This window comes from Tachyglossus aculeatus, chromosome X1 (genome assembly GCF_015852505.1).
Source record: "Tachyglossus aculeatus isolate mTacAcu1 chromosome X1, mTacAcu1.pri, whole genome shotgun sequence".
Classification (NCBI taxonomy): Eukaryota; Metazoa; Chordata; class Mammalia; order Monotremata; family Tachyglossidae; genus Tachyglossus; species Tachyglossus aculeatus.
The window spans coordinates 36,614,872-36,634,975 of NC_052101.1; the positions used below are offsets into that span (position 1 = coordinate 36,614,872).

Consider the following 20,104-nt stretch of genomic DNA (forward strand, 5'->3'; position numbering starts at 1 on the left):
CTCTAGAAATACTTACAGTTTGACCATAGACAGCATCGGCTGGTTTTCCATTGGAATCTAAGCCTCCATGGACATAGGAAGAGTTCTTCCCATAAAACCTACAAAGAAAAAGCAAAGGTTTCAGGATTGTGGGCTTCAGGCAGCTCTTCCTTCTTCTCAACAGCTCTGCTGTCAGAGCAAGCAAAGGATTTTAGATTTCACATCTACTGCACCACAATGCAAATTATTCCAATGCCCCATTGGCAATTATCAACAGGCACTAGAATGAAAGAGCGACTGGGTCAAATTCCTAAATTTCCCAGCAGATCTTTCATACACAGCTCTCGAAAGAAACATATAGTACGTTACATATACTAGCTACAGAGACAGTTCCTCAACCGGACCACCTTCTGTCTACAAGATACAAGACTAACCCACTGTGAGTGAGCTCACTAACAATGCAGACCACGAGGATTTTTACCTGTGCAGCATTTCAGGTGCTTGATTCAGGAGAGTATAATACTGCCTCACGAATTCCCGCCCGACCAGCAGGGGACTTGGCTTCTCCATCACCATTTCTTTGGTCAACTGAAAACTGAGAAAGACAAAATGTGCCAAACACGGTCATTTCGTATTCTAGAGCCTGAGGAAACATTCCCACGTTAAAAACACCCCCCATAAAATAAATCTTCCATTCAGTCTAAAGAGCAGTTGAAATGATAACCGCCCTCAGCTTTCTGGAAGATTACTGGAGAACGACCGCTGTGCTCAAAATACAACTTCCCCACCAGTTCTCTCTGAAGCAGACTGGTCTAACATGTTCAGGTTGGAGGCGGTGCTGCCACTCCCAATTTGGAGTAGAACCCAGTCTTCCAGTCTAAATTATTAAGTTTGGGGATTTATCCCACTCCTAGTTTCCCCACCTTGGAACTGCATCTGGAGAACAAAACAAGAATTTGCCCATTTCCAAGCCTCTGGTCCCTGCCCAGCTCTGATTCTGTAGATGAGAGCACCATCCATAATAATAACGATAATGGTATTTGATAAACTCTCATTATGTGCCAGGCAATGTACTAAGCACTGGGGTGGATACAAGCAGAATGAGTTGGACACAGTCCCTCTCCCACATGGGACTCAGTCTTAATATCCATTTTACAGATGAGGGAACTGAGGCACAGAGAAGTGGCTTGCCCAAGGTTACACAGCACAGTGGCAAAGGCAGGATCGGAACCCAGGTCCTTCTGACTCCCGGGCCTATGCTCTATCCACTAGGCCACGCTGCTTCTCAGAAATAGGTTGCTATCGTTAGCAAAGCATGGCTAGAGATGATACTTTATTCCATAAGCCTCTATTAAATATTGGTATCAGAAACAAAATAATTTCAAATAGGCTTTAGAGTTCTGAGAAGTGGCAAGATTCCTAAGAAATTAAAGATTAGCAAAGCTGCCTTTGCGATTAAATAAATTTTTAAATTTCCGAGGACAAGCTTTGCCTTAAGGTGTAATATTAGTATACTACATTGTACCCACTGGGTGCCCAATAAATATTAACACTGCAATTACTACTAAAGCTGAATGCCAGTCACTCAGAATATAAACAAAAACCAAAAGGAACTACTAAGAGAGGCATTTATTAAGCAGTTACAGTGCCCAAGCACTGTGCTAAAGCACTGGATTAGGTACAACACAATCAGATCAGATACAGCCCATCTCACATGGGGCTCAAAGTCTAAGTGAGCGAATAAAACGCGTATTTAATCCCTATTTTACAGATGAGGAAACTGACAAATAGAAGTGACTTGCCCAAGGTCGTATAGCAGATATGTGCAGAGCTAGAATTAGAACCCAGGTATCCTGATTCCCAGTCCCGGGCTCTCTCCGCTAGGTCACGGTGCTTCTTCAAGTAAGTGTCCTCAGACATGGGCTCAAACAGCAAAGGAAATTTAGCAGGTCAGCAATTTCAGAGCTACCCAAATAATCAAATATCTTGTGCATTACACTGGCTGATAATATATAAGGCACAGTACAATCATTTTAAGTCTTAATTGTCTTCCACAAAGGTTTTAAAAGAAAGAAGCACAGCTCTCGCTACTACTGTTCTAAATTTAATACACACAGAATGCCATTTGTAGAAAGGAACCAAAGTGTCAACCTTGAAATTCTCCATTTCTTACTTAGCAATAGCTCCTAACCCATTACTCTTACAACATTACCACTCTAAAGAGCTGAATAACTGGAACATTTAAAATTAAAATTTTTTTAACTCCTATCTGGTTTTTCTACAGAAATGTGAATTTGGTTGGTCCTATAATCACTTAAACTTCTTTGCCTGCAGCTTTTGGATGAGAAGGTAAGCCTTGAATTAGAATGCTTTCACAATCATTCTCAGTACAAATGCATGACCTCTTTCAGTAAGAAGTGTTTATTTGTAAATGCTTACCTGTGAAAACAGACATAAAATTCAACCTGTGATTTTAACCTCTGAATTAGAATAAATTAAGTGCACACATCAAGGTAACTCTTAGGTTGGGGCGGTGAGGGGAAAGGAGAAGCAAAAAAGCATTCCGTTATTTCTAACCACTTTTAAGGAGGAGGACTCGAATGTATACAGATCAACAGTATTTATCGAGCACTTGGTTCAGAATACTACAAGAAACTCTTTGAGAACAAAAACAGCTAATAGTCATTTATTTACCTCTGCCTTCAAGAAGTCTACAATCTAGAATACAGGCACTAAAATAAATTCATTCAATCATTTACTGAGCGCTTACTGTGTGCAAAGCATGGTAACAAAGCCCACAATATAACAGACACAATCCTGCTCACAATGAGCTCACAGATGAAGAAATAAAAATAAAAAGTAAATAAAGTATAAAGATATGTACACACGTGTGTGTTGGGGGTGGGAGGGGGAGAATGTGAATAACCAAGTCCTGAAGTGGCAACTGTGGGAAGACATAAGATGGGGTGATGAAATGTGATCTCAGAGGGCTTTGAAGAAAGGAAGAGGGAGCTCCAGGAAGAAGAGAGGGTTAGAGCAAGAAGACAGGCAGGAGATCTGAGATCTAGGCCCAGTGAATAGGACAGCAGAATAGAGAAGTTGTAATTGATTATTTTCAGGAAGTAGGAAACATGACTTATACACCCTTCTTCAATTCATTTAATATAGGCTTTTGACCAAACCAGAATCTTTCCTCTGAAAAACAAAAAACAACAAAAAAAAACCAGCCTTCCATTTCTGTCCTCTTTTTCCTCTTACTGCACTCAGCCTGCATACTGATTTTGATAGGAGGCTGTTGTAACTCTGAAAGAGGGAGATGATGGAGACAATGAATTTCAGATGTCATTTTTAGGGGACCTCTTTATAATCGTTCTTTGCTGGGCATAACAATTAAGTCAAAGGCCTTTTCACTGGCTTCAACACACTGTTGTTTGCAAATGAGATTTTCTACTCAGTCCTGGCCAGAGCTGAAGGGTTGTTTTTTGTTTTTTTTTGTCCAGTTGAGCTGCTAAAGGATGGGGACGGCTGAGAAAAGGGATTTGCACATTTAAGAAGTCCAAATATGGGTTTAAAAGCTTTTTTTTTTGGTGGTGTAAGCATGCGTGCAGTGCGGCACAACCTCTTGCCCAGGATCCAAGTGGGGCTGGGTGAGTCAGTACGATCAACCTGGCTTGTTGGCTTTTGATTCAAAATATGGAGTTTTCAGAGCCACCCATTTCCCACAAGTTTAAGCACTTACCCTAATGCATAGGGCTTTTCACCTCAGGTTCACCTAAAATTTGGCGTCCATCAGAAAGCATGTGAAATGAATAGATTCCACTAAGGTCGTTCATGTTTAAGGAGAATATGACACACCACAAATGACTGTGAACATCCGTTAGGTCTTAGCTTTCATTTTGGGCAAGTCACTTAACTTCTCTGTGCCTCAGTTACCTCATCTGTAAAATGAGGGTTAAGGCTGTGAGTCCCACGTGGGACAACCTGATCACCTTGTAACCTCCCCAGCGCTTAGAACAGTGCTTTGCACATAGTAAGCACTTAATAAATGCCATTATTATTATGATTATTATTTTTACCTCCACTACACAGAGCAGGTAAAAGCATGGAGCTCATGCAAGAGAGCTCTGGGAGCAAGAAATGGGAATGGAAGGACGGCAAAACACAGGGTACACTGGCTGATGTATAAGCTGCTTCTGCTCTAGATGCACCTGCTGCTTCCTGCCCCAGCCAACAGGGTCATAACACCCTAAGCCTCCTTTCTACAGGGCTAGTCTCTTTGATCCACTGTTCCTGGATGGGCACTGATAAAATTCCATAACTCAGCTTCAGGGACTTTTTAATAAACAAATTCCCCATTAAAATGTCATCAAAAACATACTTCTCACACCCAGCGCCCGCCATATAAGAGTTGGTAGCAAACTTTTATCCTGTCATGAAGTGGTTACCCAGTTAATCTTCTAATAAAACATTCATCTCCCTACTCCTCAAAAGCCTCCAATGATCGGCTTCCCATCCATGTCTGCAAACAGAAACTCCTCACTATCAACCTTAAGGCTTAACTCAAACCATTCTCACCTACCTTTTCTTGCTCTACACCCACTATAATCTAGTCCACCAGTTAATTCCTTTAACACAACCTACTGTGCCTAGGCATCTTGCTGTTAACCCCTAGCTCACATGCTCTTTCCTGTGTGCTCTTTCCACCTCTTCAAAACGCTACTACTAAAATCCTCTCTCCTCCAGTAAGCCTTCCCTTTCATCGCACTCCACATTTAGCCTTCCCTTCTGCATCATCTACACACCGGGGTCTGTACCACTTACGTACAAATTCTTGTGTTCTGTTGTTTCCCCTATCTGTAATTTACTTTAATGTCTGCTCCCCCCTACTAGACGGTGGGCTCCTTGAGGGCAGTGATTGCTTAACTCTTATTATAATCTACCAAGTACTTAGTACAGTGTGTTGCCCTATTATAGTCTACCAAGTGCTTAGTACAGTGTATTGCCCAGAAAAAAGTGTTCAATATATACTACAGATTATCTGTTACCAGAATAACTCTTTGGACATACTACTAGAACGACTGCAGGTGGAGGTAGGGCATTTTGGGAGAGATGTGTCCAAGGCTTCGCTACGGGTCGGTGACGACTCGACGGCATTAAACAATAGACAAAAATGGAGAAAAGATAGACTGTGATCCCCATTGTCACACGGTATGTCAGTGGAGGAACTGGGACTAAAACCCGGGCCTCCCAATCTCCACTCCTGTGCTAGGTCCTCTGGGCCAAGCCACCTCCCATTTGGGGATGGGAGAAAAGCTGGTTTCTACACAAGTTAAAAAATGGCCACGGCAAGCCGCTCACCATTCCTTCCACTCTACTATCCCCCTACCAAAGGGACTGACTGAATGCCGGCCAAGAAAGATATGGATTTCTCCATCGGCTGAATCATCATTCCCAGGTTCATCTCCAAACCCTGAACTTCGAATGGTTACTCATTTCTCTCCAAAACATGATGGATATCTCTACCCCTTTATTTCTCTGCTATAATGTTCTACATGTTCACTGCTCCAGGTTCAATGTTGGAGAAATCCATGACACTTTTTGCAATCACTCAATCGTTTTCGCTTTTTGAGGGCAAATGGGAGAACGGAGGTTTGGGTGGAACCGAGAAGCTGAGTACTGGAGGGACTGTTCAGATCAAACTCAGCTCTCAAACATCCACAAAAAAAAAAAACTACAATAGTGAGAAGAATGAGATTGAGGGGGAAGCGTCAGTATTTTGGCAGGTTGAAAACTGGTTGAAAACACTGATTCCAAATCAGTGAAAAAATATTTGATCTGTTTTGCTCAAGTGTTCATTCCCTTTTTTCCCTCATAAGAACCTCAGTCACTAAATCTTAATTTTAGATAAGCAGCTTTGCTGTAGCACTAGTTTTTTGAGGATTTTTTTTTTAAAGTGTTCAGATAACACGGATCTGAGCAGGAAAAGAGACAGCTACACATACCTGTTTGGCATCAGACATGCAGTACTAAAGCAACAGTTTTCCTTAATGCGGATGTCTTCACCACGTAACCCCCACATTTTAGGAGGATGACCTGTAGTTGAGTATCTAATACCTTCAAGGATCATTTGTTAAGAGTATTAATTAATATCCATGCAGCCCAGGATGGCTTAGTGGAAAGAACATGGGCTTGGGAGTCAGAGGTCGTGGGTTCTAATCCCAGCTCCGCCACTTGTCAGCTGGGTGACTTTGGGCAAGTCACAACTTCTCTGTGCCTCAGTTACCTCATCTGCAAAATGGGGGCTAAAACTGTGAGCCCCATGTGGGACAACCTGATAAGCCTGTATCTATCCCAGCAGTTACAACAGTGCTTGGCACATAGTAAGTGCTTAACAAATACCATCATTATTCTATCTTTGACAGTGGAAGCCATATTTGCAGAAATTACATGCTTGGTTGCTCTCCTTCATAGCCATTTTAATGTTCAGGGATGTACCCTCTAGCATCCCTCTAACACATCATGAACTATTTAAAGAAATCTTTAATTTATTCCTGTTGAACCTACTCACCAGAGTTCAGGGGACCATCCTATTTAACATAACATCTATGCATCAAAGCCTTTATATAACTCATTCTAAAACAGCAAATTCAAACTAGACTTGTTAGTCAAATCAGGTTTGACCGCCCACAGTGCTTGAAATTGAACTAGGCATTGGAGGTGTTCAATGAAAAGAACAGTCCCCGATCCCAAGAAGCTCAACCTACAATTATATGCCCTTACTCAGGAGGAAGAGACAACTAAGATATATACAGTTTGAAGACAAGAAGGCCTGCATTAGGCTAGTTCCCACTTTTCTACCCAAATGTTGAGACAAAAGTGGTTGGTTGAATTTTAATGAGGCCACCTGATTTTAGCACTAGTAAAATAGGGCAGATAAACTTGGCATGCTGTGCTCTATTTTAAAGCTGGGACTGAACTCACAAAAGAAACTCAAGACTCTAGCCAGCTCTCAATGAACCAGAGCAATGGGAGACAATGACAGCATGCCCATCAATCATCAAAAAAACCCACATTTCAGACATGAGTTTCAACTTTCCTCCTCCAACTTTTTACCATTATAAAGTATAACGAAACTGATTTGAGTTTCACCCGTCTTTCCCTCTGTATCAGGAGTCTGCAGACTCGCATACCTAGGATCTATTTTTGCCTGCTTCTGTGGGTTGTAACCTTAGAGGAGTGGAGACAGAGGATGGCAGCACAGAGGGAAAACTGTCTGAAGTCAAGAGAACTGTTCAAAATATACCAGACTCTGCCTATAAAGCTGCAGCCCAAGAAGAGCCTGATGAAGAGGCACAATGTGAGAGGCTGGTGCCAAGCGGGCGAACGGGAAGAAAGAGGTGTGAGGCTCCATGAGAGCAGTAGCAGAAGGGACGAGGAGAAGAGTTGCCTTCCTGGACTGCATGAATTTTCCCTGTCCTCTTGGCTTCTCCTTTCACCTCTTCTGAGCTAACAGGCAGGGCTTGGTCCTCAGCTCAGTCTGAGAATAGGTGGGGGTGGTCCAAGACTTCCTCCTGGATGGGGGCTGACCCCATGACTGCCACACCAATTTGTTCTTTCATTCATTCATTCATTCGTATTTATTGAGCACTTTGTGCAAAGCACTGTACTAAGAAATTATAACAGACACATTCCTGCCCATAACGAGTTCATAACAAGGGGGAGACAGACACAAATATAAATGAATTACAGATATATGCATATGTGCCGCCAAACTAGCTCTCTTCCTCCCTTCAAAGCCCTACTGAGAGCTCACCTCCTCCAGGAGGCCTTCCCAGACTGAGCACCCTTTTTCCTCTCCTCCCCCCCCACAGCACTTGTATATATTTGTACAGATTTATTACTCTATTTTACTTGTACATATTTACTGTTCTATTTATTTTATTAATAATGTGCATATAGCTATAATTCTATTTATTCTGACAATTTGGACACCTGTCTACATGTTTTGTTTTGTTGTCTTTTTCCCCCTTCTAGACTGTGAGCCTGTTGCTGGGTAGGGACCGTCTCTATATGTTTCCGACTTGTACTTCCCAAGCGCTTAGTACAGTGCTCTGCACACAGTAAGCGCTCAAGAAATACGACAATGAATGAATGCTGTGGGGATGGGAGCGAGGATGAATGAAGGAGCAAGTAAGGGCGGCACAGTAGGGAGTGGGGGAACAGGAGAGGAGGGCTTAGTCAGGGAAGGCTTCTTGGAGACGTGCCTTCAATAAGATTTTGAAGTTGGGTGGGGGGGAGCAATTATCTATCTGATATGAGGCAGGAGGGCATTCCAGGCCAGAGACCAACTCACTGCTGCTCATCCACCACACACACATCTCTTCCCGCCACCCTCCAACACCACTGCTATTCCAGGCAGCGGCAGAGTTCCTATTCATTTTTTTCTTCTTTCTTCTCTATGCCCCTGCTTACTACTGAGAAGCAGAAGAGAAGCAGCATGGCTCAGTGGAAAGAGCCCGGGCTTTGGAGTCAGAGGTCATGGGTTCAAATCCCGGCTCCGCCAATTGTCAGCTATATGACTTTGGGCAAGTCACTTAAAGTTCTCCGTGCCTCAGTGACCTCATCTGTAAAATGGGGATTAAGACTGTGAACCCCCCATGGGATAACCTTATCACCTTGTAACCTCCCCAGTGCTTAGAACAGTGCTTTGCACATAGTAAGTGCTTAATAAATGCCATCATTATTATTATTATTACTGCCTATTTGTTTGAGGCTGGATGGGGAGGTCTGTACAAGTTCATGCCCAAGTGGGGTAGAAAGAGGTCAGGGATGGGGCAGAAGATGAGTCTCTGCTCTTGCCCCTAAGGCCAGGTTTTCCACAGCTTTGAAGCATCCCTTCCCCAACCAGCCAGCCCATTCCACTCTTGCGGGGCTTCACTGCACGGGGACAGGAGATGTAAACCAAGGTAAAAAATAAATAAAAATAAATAATGGCATTTATTAAGCGCTTACTATGTGCAAAGCACTGTTCTAAGCGCTGGGGAGGTTACAAGGTGATCAGGTTGTCCCAAGAGGGGTTCACAGTCTTAATCCCCATTTTACAGATGAGGTAACTGAGGCACAGAGAAGTTAAGTGACTTGCCCAAAGTCACACAACTGACAATTGGCAGAGCCGGGATTCAAACCCATGACCTCTGACTCCAAAGCCTGTGCTCTTTCCACTTAGCCACACTGCTTCTCTGGTAGCTTCCAGTAGCCCTAAAGAACTCCTGCCTCTGTGGGTCCACTTTCCATGTCAGTGGGCGAACGACCTGCTCCTAAAAAGAGGTTGATCTCTCCTATCAATTAACAGTGATTAACAGTTGGGACGAGGAAATTCCAATTAGCAAAATGGCCCAAACTAGAGAGCAAAAGGAGCAGAAGTAGCAAAGAGCCCAAATCAGATTGCTGTGTACAGTAACTTATTTCGGTAAGTTGATCAATATCCCAAAAGTCCATCAGGTGGTATGACCAGACCCAATTCTATTATGCATCTCAATATTCAATCACAAGTAGTAAAGAAGTCCATCTGGGCTTGAGGTCACTTTGCAGATGGTCAGCTTAACAAAAAAACACAGTACAATTGCTACACTAGAAACACAGTAGTGAAATATGTCATTATTACTAGAGCCTCTTTTCTGCTAACTTGGTTTGTAGGTACAAATGAGAAGGACTCAACCGCAAAGCTCTAGGGTTTTACACTGAAGTTCTGCAGCATGTGCTTTGATGCTATTCCCACTTTATTCCCCTCTCAGACTGAATTTAAAGATGTTGCATTGGATCCCATATTTGGACATTTTCCAAATGAATTAAAAGTCCAAACTAAGTGGTGTTTGGGTTTTCCTTTTGTATGCATTTTAAACCAAATAAAAATGTACAGCCAATGTGATTTTCCTTTTATACTTTATTACTGAATAGTCACTGTGAAACCAAATTAACCCTGGAACTTTGTGAAAATAGTTTCCTACTTCCAGGAAGAAATTTTTGGCTAATTGATAATCCTTGTAACTGCATCACAATGATGGCCTTATGCACTGGAAGTCATAAAATAAGTGAGGATGCTATACTTATAAAGCCTTTTATGGACCAGGCAAGAAGTCTGGGATAGAATTAATTGGAAAAAAATAGCAGCCTAAAGAATCTCACATTCCAGAGCTTTCCCCCCAACTGTACGCCATTTATGTCTGCCTGTCTCCACTAGTTTAATAACTATAAATGAATTCAAAAAGACACTAATGTTTCAAGTTTTTGTACAAAGTTCTGCTCTTCTAAAAATAAATGAGATCACTCCCAACCATGTGCTCTGCACTCAGGGGTTCAATGACTACAAATGAATTCAAAAAGAAACTAATGTTACAAGTTTCTGTACAAAGTTCTGCTCTTCACTTAAAATAAATGAGATTGGAGAAGTGTCAATAGAAGTTTTAGCATGCTTTTTAAGGTTAAGATTTTCATTAAATCTGTCCTGCATTTACTATAGATCTTAAATTATGAAATTGTGATCTTAAATTATGAAAATGAATTTGGGCAACAGATTATTAGTATAATGCCTCCAAGAACCCAACTAGAGAAACAAACCTGAGCAGGCAAGAGAGCTGAAAGAAGGGAGGTAGGTGGGAAGGTGTAGAGCACCTTGCAAATGGTTCAAAAAACCATAGTCGAAAGTGTTAGGTACTTGGTAGCTCTAATAGGCATGAAAACCTTGTCCATTACTAATAGCATTTATTTACTGAGCACCTCCTGGGTGCATTATATTGTGCTAAACAAATGGGGAAGCTCAGCATAAAAAAATGACAAAGTTCCTGCAAACGAAGAGCACACACAGAGACAAGCAAAGTATTCACAACCAGAGTAATCAAAATAAATCACACACACGTGCTGACGATGGATATAAACAAACATATGCTCCAAATGGCTGGTGTTTTTGTACTGTTTGGGATACTGGGGATTAAGCAGGGAAGGCTTATTGAAGATGGGGGGGTTATCAATCCGTCAATGGTATTTATCCAGCACCTCAGTAAGCACAAAAGACTTGGTTGGCATGATCCCTGCCCTCAAGGAGCTTACAGTCCTATGGGTTTTAAGAAGGTTTTGAATCTGGTGATACTTATGGACTGCCAGGGAAAGGGAACAGGGAGAAGTTTCAGCCTATGGGAACAGCTCAGAAATTTGAAAGGAATAGTTAGGTGGTTGGTTTGGGGAGGAGCAATGAAAGTACTCTGGATCTAAACTGTGGAGAAAATGCATTTCATGCAACTTGAAAGAGAAAACTAGACCCTGCTAGGGTCAATACTTGGCTATAGAACATTTCCTGCAGAACTTCACTTTACAGGACTTATGTTGTAACACTTACACCTTGGCCAACATCAGGCACAAGTTCAAAACCATTTCTTCCATCACTACCTCTCAATCTACCCCCAGACAGACATTATGTTTGGGATGCACATTCCCTTATTCTTCATTAGCATTCTACCTAACACGTGACATGACAGAGTGTCATAACTAATGATCACATTAAACAGCACTTCATCCTCTTAAAAGTGGCTTAGGATCGTGCTTAAAGACACAGATCCCCTGAATTTCTTTGTGTATTATTAGAATGTGTCCCTAGTATATTTTTGAAACTTTAAATCTCTGAAAAACCTGCCGTTCCCTACTTCCTTATAAGACATCAATAATGAAAGAACTTAACCCAGGGAAGCCAAGGGAAGTCCACTCAATTTGGCAAGTTTGAATACTTCATACAGATAAGTGTTTATTAATTTGTGTCAAAACTACCTTTCTGTGATAGCAAAGGCAGACGTGCCCAGAGTAACACCCCTGTGTCATTGGATCTGAACAGATCTGCTCCATTTTAATCCACTTTCTAGCATCTCCTCTTCTCATCTGCCACCTGCTCCAGCACTTCAAAAATCCTCCTGACTGAAAGAGGCCTGAGGGATGGAATTAGAAAACTGTATCAGTTTGCAAGGATGTTAGTTACTGCTTAACTCAGAACCTCTTGCTATTTTATCAGAAGACCACTTGTTCTGGGGTGCTGTGTCAACCATACGTCAATGCCAAGTTGCCACCAGTCATTTTCATCCTCAAGATGAAAATGGCATATGACTGGCAATTCAGGGGAAAAGCCAGAAAGTTAAATTTGCTCTTTTTTTTTTACCCACAAGATAACCACCATCTAGTTCCCCCATCAAAAAGGCCAAACTATTACCGAAGCACAAGAAAAAATGGCAGCAACCTCTTGGGCACTCAATGTGTAAACTGTCTTCTGCTTTTAGTGCATCCTCAAGGGACTAGAAGTCTTCTGAATTCAAAAAGTTGCTAAAGCACTCATGGCATGGTGACGAGCTCTCTTTTTGCAGGTTATGCAAGGCCGCTGTCCTTTGAGAGCTTACAATTTAAGTATGACATTAAAGCAAGCATGTGATCCCAGACAGGTGTAGATGCGTATTTGTTTATGAATGGTGGGGGTACAAAGATGTCTCTGGGGTCATATTCACAGCACCACTAAAAAATATTTGAATGCCCAGTGGGTGAACTTTATCAAGCACCTGATTACTAAGGAACAGGAGCGTCTACCTATACGTTTGTCAGTCTTTTGGGAAGGTAGCAGGCTCCAGTAGCAAAGCAGCAGCAGTCTGGCTCTCTACTTTGCTATGGGACTGCCAATGGGCCTCTACTAACTGGTTCTCAAAGTCACTTCACGGACTGGAGATTTACTCTTAAAAATAAAACCTTTTTACAAGTTCTAAGAGCTCTCTGGATAGGAAAAAAAATCATACAGCTTTATTTTCTGATTTATCTCTTAATTAATGCCTGCCAATGAAGTTATGGGGAGCAAATATTCTATTCCCTCCCTCCCCCCGCAGAAACCTTTGCTATTTGGGAGGTCTTTGGGATTTTCTTTGGATTACCATCAAGACAATGAGAGAATACATACATCATCTAGACTGTAAGGTCACTGTGGGCAGGGAACGGTCTACCAACTCTGTGGTATGTGCTCTCCCAAGTGTTTAATACGGTCTCTGCACACAATAAGCACTCAAATACCATTGATGATCTAAATCCTTGCATTCCAATCTGTTCATCTGCAAAATTATGCTGAGCTGGTAAGTTATTCATTAAGGCAGGAACTTAATCAGATAAATGTAAAGCCAAATCCTATCTAGTGCTCTTACCCCCAGCCTCCAAAAACTAATCTTTGAAGTAAAACAAGTAAATACCTTCTAGACTGTAAACTCATTATAGGCAGGGAGTGTGTATACCAACTTTGTTACACTGTACTCTCCCAAGTGCTTAGTACACTGATCTGTACAAAGTGCCCAATAACCATGATTAATAAAACACATAAAGGAAAAAACCCACACTGAAAACTGACACAAGTCAGCAGAAGTAGGTCAGAGGGAACACCATAAACTTGCTGATGCTCCTTTAGAAAACCACTGCACAAGCGGCACACTGAAAATCATATTCAACAAAACACCTCCCTTTAATTTTTTTGGACCTATTGAAATTTTGCAACTTCACCTATTGTAAATTTTACCTAAAACTGTGATTATACCTATTAAGACTGCAATGATCTGCGTTCTTTAAGAGGCAAAAAGGGAGGTTCAGATAAGAAACTAGTCTGCTGCTCCTGTTCAGAGGGAACTTTCCCCAGCCGCTTCTAGATTTAATACACTCTAGTACTTCACTTTTGCCCAGCGAACTGTGAAAGCCAGCCTACAAAATATTTCATTATAAAGACTAAGTACTTGGGTTAATTGTTTTTTCTAAGAAACCATATTTCATGGTTCTTACCTGAAATGAATCCATCCATTGGTATGTAGCTTACCCCATCATGAAGCTCAGGATGACGTTTTCTATGCTTCATGAGTTGCTATGCCAAATTACCAAATTCTAACCACCTTTGTAGAACTGCTAAGTTAAAACTGTTAATGTAGTTGTCTAGTCATAATTCAGCTTTATTTTTAGTCAAATCTATGGAACATAAGAGCAACTATACGCACTTCAAAAAATAACACTAATCCACTTGGAAAGCTTTCTTACTGATCGGTTAGGACATGAGATTCTAGTTTATCTGTAGCTGCTCTCCACTGGGTTATCCATATAACAGAACATTATATGGCTATCCTTTAGTACAGGGTTCTTTGAGCACCATCGTTGAGTTCATCAATACAGGAATTAATTAGACAATGCAAAAGGCCACCAAAGAATAATTTTGTTACAAAAACGCAAACCTGTGCAGCCAAACTTGCCCAAATGTTTCTCCACAGGATGTTGCTCTGCATTGGAGATTTGATGTCTATTAAGGCATAATAGTTTAGGGAGCAAATGGGGTCTCTGTGGCAAATGGTAACAAAAACTTGGAGGGGAAGCAGTGCTACCTGCTTTTCTTAATTGCCATTACTTTTCTGGGAGACCCAAACTGCCCTGACTGGAAATAATGCAGGGCTGTGTAAATGGAATGCCCTCTGATACCCTGGCCTTTTCATATATTTCATGTGTAGCTTGAAAAAACCTGTAATTGTTTCCAGTTTCTGATGGTACAGGTTCTCGATAAAATGGATGAAAAATACTTCCAAGGATGAAATGATGTACTGTCAGAACTCAGTTCTTTTAATCCGTTAAACCTGCTAATCAAGTAATTGACTGGTTTAAGACACGTGGTGCTTTTACTCAGTGAGGCCATTCATGAACAGATTTTAGCTTTAATCCCCAAATTCCAATTTTGGTAGCATCTTCCCCAACCGTATGTATCCCTATAACCCAATATCCCTGTACAAGAGATGGGAAGTGAGGTTAATTTTAGCCATTATTTAAATTTAGGGCTACGCCATGCTCTCAAGTCCTAGGTATCAGCCCATCCTCTTTCTCCAGGTGAGTTTGCACAACCAGCTTCTTGCTGATGGAACTTCCTTCCGATTAAGGGTGCTTCTAAATTCAATAGAGGAGCAGCGTGGCTCAGTGGAAAGAGCACAGGCTTTGGAGTCAGAGGTCATGGGTTCAAATCCCGGCCCCGCCACTTGTCAGCTGTGTGACTTTGGGCAAGTCACTTCACTTCTCTGGGCCTCAGTGACCTCATCTGTAAAATGGGGATTAAGACTGTGAGCCCCCTGTGGGACAACCTGATCACCTTGTATCCCCCCCAGTGCTTAGAACCGTGCTTGGCACATAGTAGGCGCTTAATAAATGCCATCATTATTATTATTATTATTAATGCCATCAGTCATATTTACTAAGCAATTACTGAATGCAGAGCACGGTATTACACACTTTGGGAGAGTACAATCTGGTTAGGATACACAGGGATCTTAAAAACTAGGAGGGGAGACAGACATGAAACATTTTAGAAAAGAGGAAGTAACAGAAGATATGTATATAAGTATCATATATATATATATATATATATATATATATATATATATAAGCACTTATACTTAGTATACTTAGAAGCAGTATGGCTTAGTGGAAAGAGCACGGGCTTGGGAGTCGGAGGTTGTGGGTTTTAATGCCAACTCTGATACTTGTCTTTGTGTGACCTTGGGCAAGTCACTCGACTTCTCTGTGCCTCAGTTCCCCCATCTGTAAAATGGGGATTAAGACTGTGAGCCCCAGGTGGGACAACCTGATTACCTTGTGTCTACCCCAGGGCTTAGAACAGTGCTATGGCACATAGTAAGTGCTTAACAAATACCATTATTATATAATAGTAGAAGTACTGGGGGGGGAATAGTAAGATTGCCCGTTTGTTTTTCACATCTGTGCCAGATTTCCTGCCATTCCACCAGCTCCATGTACTACACGCGACTTGCAGGGAAAGACTGGCTTGCTCCTCTCTGGTTAAGGAGAAAGTCTCTGTGCAAGCTGGCTCCCCTTTCTTTGGAAAAAAAGTGGCAGGAAGTGGAGGGGGCGGGGGACGCTGGGCTGCCGGATTCTCCCTGCCACTTCAACGTCCTTTATTTCGTTCAATTGCCCAAATCCAAAGAATGTGGCCTATAATCCGCTCCGGGACCCCCTGAAATCCCATTTGGCAACGTAGCCGGCACCCTTTCTGAGTTTCCCCTTAGTCTGCAGGGTGTCCACTCATTCCATTGCACTCTCCCAAGGGCTTGGCACAGTACTGCACACACAGCAGGCGCTCAGTAAATACCAGGTACCTGCGGATTTGAAATGATCCGAACGCCACTTCCAGGGAGCCCGTAATCCCTCTCAAGGCCGGGGAACAGGGGGCAGTCATGGTGCAGGTGCTATTTTCCCAGGGGAAGGGTGCTCTGGGCCACGGAGAAGAAGTCGGATAATCCAGGCCCCATCCCCTCCCCGTGCGGCAGCATTCCCGCCCTTGATGGGGAAACTGAGGCTGGGCCCACCACCCCAGAAGGGTCCACGACGGGGAAAGGGGAGGAGGAACAGGTGGTCTAGGGGTGGCCCAGGGCCGGATCAGGGGTCGCCAGGACAGACGAGAAGCAGCATGGCCTAGCGGTAAGAGCCCGGGCTTGGGAGTCAAGAGGACGCCTCCTCCACTCGTCTGCTGTGTGACCTTGGGCAAGTCGCTTCACTTCTCTGGATCTCATTCACTCCTGTGAGCTCATCATGGGCAGGGGTTGTCTCTCTCCTGCTGTATTGTATCTTCCCAAGTGCTTAGTGCCCAGCGCTTAGAACAGTGCTTGGCACATAGTAAGCGCTTAATAAATCCTATCATCATTATTACTATAATGATGATGGCATTTGTTAAATGCTTATTACGTGCCCAGCACTGCTCTAAGCGCTGGGGTGGACACAAGGTAATGAGGTTGCCCCACAAGGGGCTCACAGTCTTAATGAGAAGCATTAAGACTTAGAAAAGCAGCGTGGCTCAGGGGAAAGAGCACGGGCTGTGGAGTCAGTGGTCATGGGTTCAAATCCCGGCTCCGCCAACTGTCAGCTGTGTGACTTTGGGCAAGTCACTTAACTTCTCTGGGCCTCAGTTACCTCACCTGTAAAATGGGGATTGACTGTGATCCCCCCGCGGGACAACCTGATCACCTTGTAACCTCCCCAGCGCTTAGAACAGTGCTTTGCACATAATAAGTGCTTAATAAATGCCATCATCATCATTATTAATGTACAGAAGCAGCGTGACCTACTGGCAAGAGCCCGGGAGTCAGAGGCTGTGGGTTCTAATCCCAGCTCCGCCACTCGTCTGCAGTGTGACCTTGGGCAAGTCATTTCACTTCTCTGTGCCTCAGTTCCCTCTTCCGTAAAATGGAGACTACAACTGTGAGCCCCAGGTGGGACAACCTGATTACCTTGTATCTCCCCCACAATAAGCACTTAAATACCACCAATGAATTATTGTTATTAGTAAGCGCTTAACTACCATCATTGCTACTATTTCCTATTATTAATATTAAGCCCCATTTTATAGTTGAGGGAACACAGTACAGTGCTCAATAGATACGACTGATTGATTGATTGGGCTCATCTACAAAACGGGATTTGTGACCCCACGCGGGGCATGATGATTACTTTGTATGTACCCAACGCTTCATGGCTCAGTGGAAAGAGCCCGGGCTTTGGAGTCAGAGGTCATGGGTTCAAATCCTGGCTCCACCCATTGCCAGCTGTGTGACTTGGGCAAGTCACTTCACTTCTCTGAGCCTCCGTTCCCTCACCTGTAGAATGGGGATGAAGACTGTGCACCTCACGTGGAACAACCTGATCACCTTGTATCCTCCTCAACGCTTAGAACAGTGCTTTGCACATAGTAAGCGTTTAATAAATACTATCATTATTATTACTCTCTGTGCCTCAGTTCCCTCATCTGTAAGATGACGAAGACTATAAGCCCCACGTGAGACAACCTGATCACCTTGTATTCATTCATTTATTCATATTTATTGAGCGCTTACTGTGTTCAGAGCACTGTACTAAGCGCTTGAGAAGTACAAGCTGGCAACATCTAGAGCCGGTCCCTACCCAACAGTGGGCTCACAGTCTAGAAGGGGGAGACAGAGAACAAAACAAAACATATTAACAAAATAAAATAGCCCCACGTAGGACAACCTGATCACCTTGTATTCATTCAGTCGTATTTACTGAGCGCTTACTGTGTGCAGAGCACTGTACTAAGCGCTTTGGAAGTACAAGTTGGCAACATCTAAAGCCGGTCCCTACCCAACAGTGGGCTCACAGTCTAGAAGGGGGAGACAGACAACAAAACACATTAACAAAATAAAATAAAATAGCCCCACGTGGGACAACCTGATCACCCTGTATTCATTCATTCATTCAATTGTATTGATTGAGCGCTTACTGTGTGCAGAGCACTGTACTAAGCGCTTGGGAAGTCCAAGTTGGCAACATCTAGAGCCGGTCCCTACCCAACAGTGGGCTCACAGTCTAGAGAGGGGAGACAGACAACAAAAAACAAGATACTAGCAAAATAAAATAGCCCCACGTGGGACACCCTGATCACCTTGTATTCATTCATTCAACCGTATTTATTGGGCGCTTACTGTATGCAGATCACTGTACTAAGCGCTTGGGAAGTCCATGTTGGCAACATAGTAACAAAATGAAATCAATAGAATATGCACGAATAAAATAGAGTAGTAAATTTGTGCAAACATATATACAGGTGCTGGGGGGAGGGGAAGGAGGTAAGGCGCGGGGGATGGGGAGGAGGCCCCAACGTTTAGAACAGTGCTTTGCGCATAGTAAGCGCTTAATAAATGTCATTATTATTATTTTGTTGTTGTTGTTGTTGTTATTGCAGCGCTGGGGACCAAGGGGACTGTGAGCCCACTGTTGGGTAGGGGCCGTCTCTGTGTTGCCAACTTCCCAAGCGCTTAGGACAGTGCTCTGCACACTGAAAGGGCTCAATAGATACGATTGATTGATTGATTACCGTAATTATTGGAGGGTGCGCGCGATTTTCGCGGGGAAGGGGAGGGAGGAGGCGTTTGGGGGAGGACGGGGGGCACACGGAGGAAGGTGGGGGGGGTCCCCCATGCCCCGCTTACCTGCGGGGGGCTCAGCAGGAGAAGAAGAAAAGGAGGAAAAGGAAGGAAATCGCTTCACTTCTCAGCACGGCCGAGCGGCAAAACGGCGTCCGCACACACGCGTGCTCCGCCGCCGGTACATATACTAGGAGCGCACCCTACCCTGCTGACGCCGGGCCGGCCCACCCGCCAGCCAATCCTCGGCCAGCGCTCGGCGCCCCTCGGACGCTGATTGGCCGGAGCGCGGGGACGGCGATACTGTCCCTTGATTGACGGGCGGCACCGCCTATGGCGGCGGGAGGAGGCTGTTGCCACCCCGTAACCAATTGACACCCGGCGCAGCCAATGAGGAGGCTCCGGGGGTGGGACCCGGCGTGACGGACAGCCCCGCCGAGCAATGGGAGGGCGCGGCCCGGCTGGGTCGGGAGAACGCCGGCCCAGGGCGGAGGGGGGCGGCCAGGCAGGGGCGGTTGCTCTGCAAGACGGGGCCCGCGCGGGGAGGGGAGGGAAACCCCGCGCGGGGAGGGGGCGGGGACAGGGGGACCCGAGGCGCTCTAGGCCAATCGCGTGTCCGAGAGCGGGTGATTGACAGCCGGGGAGGCTGCGCGCTGGGGGGGCGCATGCGCAGAAAGGGCCGCGGGGGTTGCCTCAGAGCGCGCTACTCCTTAGGCCGGGCTTCAGGGGAGGGCACGCCCTGACTCTCTGCCCCTTCCCATAATAATAATAATGATAATAATAATAATAATATCATTTATTAAGCAATTACTGTGTGCAAAGCACTGTTCTAAGCGCTGGGGAGGTTACAAGGTGATCAGGTTATCCCACAGGGGGGCTCCCAGTCTTAATCCCCATTTTACAGATGAGGGAACTGAGGCCCAGAGAAGTGAAGTGACTTGCCCCAAGTCACACAGCTGACAGTAGGCGGAGCAGGGATTTGAACCCATGACCTCTGACTCCAAAGCCCGGGCTCTTTCCACTGAGCCACGCTGCTTCTCTATGCTTTGTATTATTAATAAAAAATAATAGTCCATACTAAAAATAAATAATCATATATCCATAATGATAATGATATTTGTTCATTCATTCCATCGAATTTATTACAG

At 44.0% G+C, this 20,104-nt stretch overlaps 1 protein-coding gene across 2 annotated transcripts in view; it reads right to left on the reverse strand.

Moving 5' to 3' along the window:
* Positions 1-19,107, reverse strand: part of G3BP1 (G3BP stress granule assembly factor 1) — a 29,400-nt gene extending 10,293 nt beyond the window's left edge. For both annotated transcript variants that reach the window (XM_038740420.1, XM_038740419.1), the window contains exons 1-3: positions 19,023-19,107; positions 461-574; positions 17-98 (exon numbers count right to left, since the gene is read on the reverse strand). In XM_038740420.1, coding sequence (XP_038596348.1) covers positions 17-98; positions 461-555 — 177 coding nt within the window. In that variant the 5' untranslated portion in view covers positions 556-574; positions 19,023-19,107. The remainder of the gene's footprint in view (positions 1-16; positions 99-460; positions 575-19,022) is intronic.
* Positions 19,108-20,104: the final 997 nt, after the last annotated feature.